Consider the following 9258-nt stretch of genomic DNA (forward strand, 5'->3'; position numbering starts at 1 on the left):
AAATATAATTTAAGACCTATATTAAATATTTTTAGCAATATCAAAACGGAAAATATTCTCCGAGTAAAAGTATATGAGGCTAAATTTCCATTACATTAAATTTTATAAATGTGCAGATTTGCAGAATTTTCTGCTAAATATCCTTCCACCAAAAGAAATAGTCCATCATAAATTTTGCTTCTTTGTAGAATTTTGAGCAGTTTTTTCATTGAATGTAAAAAAAAATTTACATTGTTGAATTTAAATATGTTATAAAAATTGAATTTTAATAAGTAATTTTGATGTAACAGCTTCTGCATGAACTTTTCTTAAAGGCTGACGAGTGACTTACCTTAATACAAACACACAAACATAGAGGCCCAAGGACCTTACAGGTCACCTGAGTACATGTATAATACAACACTGTAACGATTCACTTTAGTATGAAATAAAACTAGATGCCGTCTAAAAGACAGTTATACCCACAAGCAAGCGTTTTCTCCTAAATGCAGTATTCGTTCTATTTAGGTGTTAATTTCTATTATCTAAATGAAATATATTTGTGTTTTGAATTCGTTAAAAAAAAATGCACATGTGAGCATGTGACTAGTAGGCATATTGCATTAGTATTTTAATACCGTCTTTACTGTTCTGAGAATGAAAAGTATGTCATAATATATTAGGGAAGGGGAAAGTTCACTTGTGTTCAAAGCTGCAAACCCAACACAATTGACCTAGCCTAAATGAAATACCCAGTATAACTCATCTATCTTCAAATCATTTGACAATGTTTTTTCTGTCATATTTGCCTCTTCTACTCCCTCATTGAAGTATATCTCTATGTGCAACATCCTCAAGTTACAGGCACCAACCTGCAATCACTGATCTTATTGGCTCCATGCAGTGGTTTAATGTTAATGGTGAACATAATGAATACTGATCAATTTAAACAATGTACATGTATATAAACAAAAGAACTACACAACTGTGTGTGAAGAAGACATATCAGAGGAAACTTGGAAATGCCAGAGGTCGGATCAGGTGCCAAGGAGGATTAAGCATCCCCTGTTGACCTTTCACATCAGCTGTGAGTCCTTAGTATGGATAAAATAAACAAGTCAAATTAAGTATTAAACAAAGCAGTGGCATTAAATTAAACTATTTCAGTTGGGGAGTGGATGGGGGCCACCATATATTTTCAGTTGAGGACACTACATGTACGAACGCATGCCCTACGGTTTCTACAGCCATGAAAAGGCCTTATAATTGAAATGACACAAGTCACCACGATTAGTTATATTTGCAAATTAAATGCTTACTTGAGAAATTGTTTTGCAAGTGTGAAAGGGCGAAAATAACCCTGTATACAGTAGTCATAAATCAATATATGGACAGTGCTAAATACACATACACATACATTTGGTTTGTTCCGTAAAATATACTGAATGAGCATCAACAGTCTGAAAATAATAAAAAGAATGGGCTTTTAAAGAAAGACATTTTTTAGAGAGTTAACTCTTTAAAACCAAGGCAGGCTACTCGCTGCTAAGTTGATGTTACAGGGACTTAAAGTTAGCATTTCGTAAATATTAAGATCATTACATTTCATGAATATTAAAGGTACTTGGACACAGATTTGAAGTTAATATTTTTCTCATTTTTTCTGCTTAATATCACGAATTATATACGAGTATTTAATAGTATTTTACACAAAAATAAATTTAAAATCTTATTTCATTTAAAGGTTATTATAACTTTTAATTTTTTGGCGGGTTTGATTGACACATCCTTGCACTTTCACAAATTTTAACTTTATTCTTAATCCTAAGGAAAAGTGGCAATTTTGATGTGTTTTAATGAGAAATATTAAAACTTTCATCAAGAAAAATAATTTTATTCAGAGTAGAAATGTTAGAAAGCAAAACACCTTCACAAGTATCGTCATTCCGAACTAAGAGATGCGTACAGAGTTTAGCTAATCGAGCACACTCGTGTTATGTACACAGTTTTTGAAAACAGGGCTCGAGTTCTGTTAATTTTTATATTTAGAATTCACTGGATGCGTTCAATCGTCAGAGTCTGCTTACCACAACTGCACGGACTGACAATATATTGTGTGTTTGTTTTGCTTTCGTACGTGTCTACTCTGAATTTTCTGGATTATAATATTAATATTTTTCATTTATACAAAACGAAATTGCCACTTTTCCAAAGGATTAAGAATAAAATTATATTTGTGAGAGTGCAAGGATATGTCAATCAAACACGCCGAAAAATTTGAAATTTCAATATCTTTTCAACGAAATAAGATTTAAAATTAATTTTTGTGTGAAATGCTATTAAATGCTATTAAAATACATAAGTCGTAATATTATAGAGAAAATAATAACTTCAAATCTGTGTCCAAGTACCTTTAGGATCATTACATTTCGTGAAGATTAAGGTCATTACATTTCATAAATATTAATGTCATTATTATTACTTTTCGTAATTATTTAGGTCATCACATTTCGTAAATATTGAGGTCATCACATTTCATAAATATTAAGCTTATTACAATTATATACTGGTTTGTCTGTCAAAATAAAGACATTTTAATTTTATTTTCGGGCAGTCAAAAATTTACTGACGATCTAGCAATATATTTAGGGGGTCCCAATTTTTAAAGTTGAGGGACGGAATTCTACCTTTATTTTCCCCATTTCACTTAAATCATGATTTTAAATATATTTTTCATTAATTTTAAAACTTCCTTCATCCCGACACCCGTTTCTATTTACTTTTTATATAAGGATGAAAAAAGACCGATTCTTCAGTACAATTGTATAATGATATAATGCTACCATATGTAATTTTGACCTATATATATACTGTAAAAATGGCCAACATGTAGATATGTTCCAAACATATAGTTTTTAGCTCACCTCGACTGCATCCCATGCAGGTTAAAGTTTAAGAAGCAAGTCCATTCCTATGTAACTATAAGCCCTACCTGAACTAAACTTGCATGGATGATGCATCTAAGGATGTACACTTCGGATGCTGGATGTGACCTACATTTCCAAGATGAGTAACCAGGTTAAAGTTTTTGGAGCAGGTTGATTCCCAAGGAACTATAAGCTCTACCCTGACTAAACTTGCATGGATGATGCATCTAGAGATGGACACTACCCTGGATGTTTTGTATGCTGGATCTGATCTATATCTTCATTCCTGAGTAACTATTAGCCCTACCTGAACCAAACTTGCATGGATGATGCATCTAGGGATGGGCAGTATCATACTTGCTTTGAATGCTAAATCTGACCTTTATTTTCCATACAAGAGACCGGGTTAAAGTTTTGGGAACAGATTAATCCCAATGGACTTTAAGTCCTTGATATCTGCAGTATTAACAAATTGAGGGATATTTGTTTACACTATACATGTTTTTAACGCAACATGCATAGAAATGTGTATATGCTATTTAAGGGGTTACACACAACTTGCTAGAATATTGTTGTTGGGATAAATTCTAGATATTAAGAAAATATGATGTGAGATTTGCACTTATTACACTGATAACATTAGTCGAGGTGAGCTTCGTATAATAATATTTGATTACTTATGTTTATGTATTACTATTGCTACATTTAATATGAAGTTGATTATATGTATAAGCAACTAATTACAAAGGTCTTTCACATATTTCTGTTTTTGTATGAATGTGTTCGTCATACATCTAATTTACTTGCCCAATTGCCAGTGCAATGTCACTACAGAATGTGTAATGTCATATATCTTTTTTACTCTGACTTTTTATATTTTGTAGATAGTCCTGCCTCTCCATGTGTCTGTATAAACGCACTCTCTTTTTCCCGTAGGTTAATCCAACCCAGAGAAGATGAGTTTTGTCGTAATAACCCAGGCCCATTGGTCCGATTCTCCGTTGTAGTCGTGTCAGTATTAGTGACAGAAAGTGGCCGTTCTTGTCAAGAATAAGTATTTTGTTAGTGTTACCTTCACACACCAGGATGTGTGACAGCGCGTCAGTACAATTTCCTCGTGGATCTATTCGTGCTCCTGATGGAAGACCTTTGTAGGAAAAGCGACGTCTACCTGTACTGTCTGTCACTACAACAGCACGACGTAACCGGTCAGACACAATTACATCTCCATTGCGCTCCTCTGTGATATAGATAGACTCGGAAATCAGTTCCTGGTCTGTGTTGCCATGCCGTATTGTCTGTTTATGACGTCCTGTGTCATAATAACGTGCTATTATTTAAGAAATAAGGTATCATTTTTTTGAGTTTTATTGAGATGTAAAACAGGTTGGTCACGTGATCAAATCTCATAAAGCCCGAAGGGCTTTATGGAAGATTTGATCATGTGCCAACCCGTTTTACATCTCAATAAAACTCAAAATATGATACCTTATTACTTATATTTACATTAATTTGTGACTTATTCATACTTTATATTTGCCTGATTATTATTGTTAACGTGTGAAATGCCTTAATTTTTCAAACCCAACGGCATGTATGTAATCCACAAAACGCGCGTCGACCCTTTATGACGTCACAGAGAAATTACGTCGAACGTTTATCCAAACGCACATCTATGACCTCTTGACCCCATACCTGTATTTACACAGTTATAAAAACGCTTGCCTTTAGCAGTGTTATATAAAGGAAAACATTTGCAAATGTAAATATACCTGAATTGTAGGACCGGCCGCATACCGACCAGCAAATCGCCGTTGAGGTGGGAGGAGTAGACACACTGTTGTACCATTGTTCTGTTTTCTTTATCAATGTAGACTTTGTTCTGTTATCTTTAGAGAGTTTGATAACATTATCATCCCTGTCTACGTAGATAAGATCACCAGTAATATTCACTGTGTGTTGTCCCCACACGCTAATTACATCCGCCAGGTGATGTAGTATGTCACCCTCTGAGTTTATCAAGATAAGATTTTTACCAATACTGATCCAGGCCTGGTCTGGTGTCACACTGGATATACGATATACATTTTTTTCGTCTGGCACAGTGATAGACCTATGTTAAACAGGATTAGTCATCAGTTTCAGCAGACTTTCATTTCTTACTTGTCTTTTCCGTGCCTCTATCATTTGGCTTTCACCCAGCAAATCAGTCAAATCCTCTATGTTGATTTCTGCAATCAGGCAGACCAGGGCGTATTGTGTGAGACTAGGAGTGTCCTTCAACCTCTGTACACGAGGTCTCTTTAGGAAATGATGAATTGAAGCGGTCTGTTTGCCAAATGGTCAGATCTATGTTCGAAGGTTTCTATGCTGGCGAGATGTCTGTTTATTTTTCTCCTCTGTTGTAGTAAACTTTGAATAAATCTGAGTTTGACATCACACACCACAGTGACTATGTAGTTCCTTAGTTTCTTGGCTTTTTTAACACCTTTGGATGATTGTTGGAGATTTCTGTATGACAAGTTTTTGTATCATATCTGATTCCTGCCAGAATGATGTGAATGACTCCTCTCTGTTTTTGACGGTTTGTTTTGTATGCTGTTCTTATGTCTAATATAAGGTGATGTATGTGTTTTGACCATTGGAAACAGACCGGAAGTTTATAGAAATGACAGTACTTTTTATATACTCTCTTTGGATGTCTCTCACAGGTCTTTTTGTTTTGTAATGTGGTCATGATTCTCACGGTAAATCACAACATCATGGTTTTTGGTGTGTAGATCAATGACATGTCTTTCTTTACACTGTAGACACAAGTGTTACAGTAAAAATCTGTGTCCTTCTGACACTGAGAACACTGTATTGTAAAGCCTCTTTTGCAATGCGTTGTTCTAAAAAACACCACTTTATGGGAGTGTGTAACATGCCCCTCTTTACACTGTTGACACAGGTCATGTTCACACGTGTTACAGTAGTATTCTGCGTCCCCCTGACATTCAGAACACTCACGTATCTTACACTGTTTGGTCAAGGCTTTATACAATACTGCTTTATGATGTGTGGTAAGGACGTTTGTAATGTATCTTTACACTGTAGACACAACTCATGTCCACACGTGTTACAGTAGTATTCTGTGTCCCCCTCACACTGAGAACACTGTGTACTCCAGGTTGGGTGTTGTATCCTAACCTCTCCATGATTTACAGGATATAACGCCAAGGCATTGGATGACAAGCAGGCGATTTAATATTTTATTGTTTATATTATGAGAGACTGGTTTAACCTCAAGGACCATCATCGGTAATTAGAAATGCATATATCTGGGCAAAAAATGTGCACAGTGCGTGTCGGGAAAATGGTTTTCGTGGAAGAAGGTCATTTTGGGGTTTTGTCATGACACCAAGGCATTTGCCAATCCCTCTGTATTGGAAAATATGGCGCATTGTATATATTGATACCAAATAGGAAAATGTTCACAGTAAAGAATTTTAAGTGGTGCGTTAGCAATTTTGTCTTGTGTATATGTAACAGAGATTTCAACAGCCTTGTTTAAAGTCGGCATTTCGTAAATATTAAATTCATTACAATAACCTTGTAAGCTAATAAAATCCTTCATCGGCCGTTGTTTTTTACATATCAACACACTTGTCTGTGAGCATTAGGGTTCTCCGTGGTTTGAATTTTACTTTGTTGCAGAGTTCACGTAAAACACTAAAATTTCGCTGTATTTTAGCTAACAAATACGCAACTGAATCACTACTCATTAAAATTAGAAATTAATACATGGACACTCTTTTTTTTAATCACTCATTCTCTACACAAATTGTATTGTCGTACAAACTGAGAAAAGTAAAAACACATGTTCTAAAAAGCAGAGGAAATTCTGGTATATATAGTGGAACTACTTACTAAAGGTCTATTTTTGAAAGTAAACTTTCGGTGAATTTTGTCTGTTTTCTTGATCGAAACACCGGATAACAAAGAAAAAGTAACTTCTGAATAGTAAAATACATGTTTCACACGGGCCTTTTCGTCTGTGAACTTTGGGGAATTACCTTGGTAGGATAGCAACTCGCTTTTTATGCTGTGGTTCTAAATTGGCAAAGAGAAACAATTCCAAATAAAGTTGAATTGTGTTTATTGTAGAGTCGGGAGATAAAAAACGCATTTATATAAGGTTTTACACAAAGCATCATTATAAATTAATGCAAGTTATTATCGAAATTAACTATGTGAAATAGTGAAATTGCTTTCGAAACAACATTTTAGCGAAACCTGGCCCCAAAGTTATAAAACTTTAAGCGTACTCATACTCCAACTCAAACTTCAAACTCTGAGTATGAACTCCACTGAGTACGTTTCTAAATTTGAGGTTATAAAAATTTGGAGTACAATCTCCACTGAGTCAAACTCAACGGATTTAGAGTACAAACTCAAACTCTTGAAAAGGAAATCTTTAGCTTTTGGAAGTAAAAATTATATAAAGTTACATATTAAAATGAGGGGGAATGCACGTGCTAGTACTCGGTATATGCAATATGAGGGCAATTTATGTACACTTGCGAATGTAAATACATGTAACCGTTTCTTCATTATGTCATTCCAAAAATAGAAAGAACCACACAATCTACAAAGGAGTTGAAAAAAATTTCTTTCATGTATCTTTGAAATATGCGAAATCATTAAAATATTCTTTTTAAAATTGAAATGTGTATACGCGGTCCACTTCTTTAATTTTATTGAATTTTTTCAATATTTTTTTATATGTATTTTGATTTCTTATACACACATTATCATTCAGTATAGATAAAACTATACACCGGTAAAGTAATCGATGTGACACTCTTATTTAACATAAGCAATTTTAAAATAGTTTAATTTATAATGAAATTAAAGTGAGAGTAAAAGACTCTTTAAAAAAATGAACCCTTTGAAAAAGGCTGCAACATAGATTTTGAAATTATGTCATCATATAGCTAATTTTTCGCCAAATCGGTTCCCTGTTCAGAACACAGGCAACTGACAAATGGATGTTGTAACCCCCCCTCCCCCAGCTTCTGAAAATTCTTTTAGACACGTTTCAAAACCTTATCAAAAATACATGATTTTCTTTTCTATCATTCTTTACATATATTTCATTATTTTATATATTTCAATATCTGCTATCATTTTACGCTTCTGGTAAGATTTGGAGATTGACACTATTCTCAGATTCTGGGGGAAGGGGGGGGGGGTACATAACTCATTCGTCAGGCCTGTGATTCGATTCGCAACTGGTCAAACGACTGAACTAAACAGTTAAACCTACATATACATATATCATTTCAGTAACGTATAATAATTAAAAAAGAAGAAAAAACTAAAATCCAATGACAATGTAGACAGAGAAAATTTACGATGGGGTAATCCGTATGGCGAAGAAGAATTATGATGCAAACGGATCGTGTTAGCCAGTAGATAGGGTGAAATAACCCTATATACATGACACTTGAGATTGACTCTGAGGTTGGTTTGGAGGATACTTGAAAAAATATTGAGTTTGTACTCCGTTTGAGTTTGAGTATGAATATAATGATTCTTTATAACCTCGTCTTTGGCGTACGAGTATGAATCTGGAGTACGGAGTTTGAGTTTGAGTACGAATATGGACTCGAAAAAGTTTTAAAACCTCGGGGCCTGCTATTAAAATTAATGATCACAAAACGGTAACTAAAGATCGATCGTTTACGTGAAATCATTCATGCGTAGCGCTTAACTAAGTTCTTACGTTAAATATCAAAAGTTAACAATAAAATCAGAAAACTTACAAATTTTAAACTCCATGGACAATGTTTACAAAAGTTCGGGAAAATTTAAATACCTTCTTTGACTAGAGAGTTCCGAACAGAAAATGATTCATGAGCTGTAAAATCAAATTGCCAGAAATTCAAAAAGATAGAAAAAAACTACAAAAACTCTATTTTTCGTGAATAATTCAAAAAAGAAATGATTGCAATAAATATTATTTTATAATTGTAAACATTATCTAACATTTGAATAAAAGAAACAATTTATTGTTATTGATTTTCGGTAAACTTTTCAGATATTTCAAAGTTCAATGAAAATCTTATGAATTAAGTAATTTATAACATTGCAAATTAAATGAAACTTTAAATAAAAAATCATAAAAACATTAATTAAAATAATGATGATGAAAATCAAAATTAAATTTTAACTCAACATTTGATTAAAAATTGGAAACACAAGCTTACCTAAATTGGCAAAGAGAAACAATTCCGATTGTACTTGAATGATATTTATTGTAGAGTCACAAGATAGAAGTGAATATGCTAAATTCACAGTCTATCCGGAC

The 9258-nt window shown here is 33.6% G+C and overlaps 1 protein-coding gene across 1 annotated transcript; it reads right to left on the reverse strand.

The window, feature by feature from the left end:
- Positions 1-3978: 3978 nt before the first annotated feature.
- Positions 3979-6103, reverse strand: LOC134229166 (uncharacterized; the record flags this gene model as incomplete). The annotated part of the gene is made up of 6 exons (XM_062710870.1): positions 5996-6103; positions 5616-5710; positions 5351-5417; positions 5070-5234; positions 4679-4913; positions 3979-4218 (listed from the first exon to the last, which is right to left on the reverse strand). Coding segments are annotated over exons 1-6 (910 nt in total), but the record flags the coding sequence as incomplete, so codon positions are not given.
- Between the last annotated feature and the right edge of the window lie 3155 nt (positions 6104-9258).

The sequence above is a fragment of the Saccostrea cucullata genome, unplaced genomic scaffold, assembly GCF_032062105.1.
Source record: "Saccostrea cucullata isolate Sc308-1 unplaced genomic scaffold, CSIRO_AGI_Scuc_v1 ctg4847, whole genome shotgun sequence".
In the NCBI taxonomy this organism is placed as follows: Eukaryota; Metazoa; Mollusca; class Bivalvia; order Ostreida; family Ostreidae; genus Saccostrea; species Saccostrea cuccullata.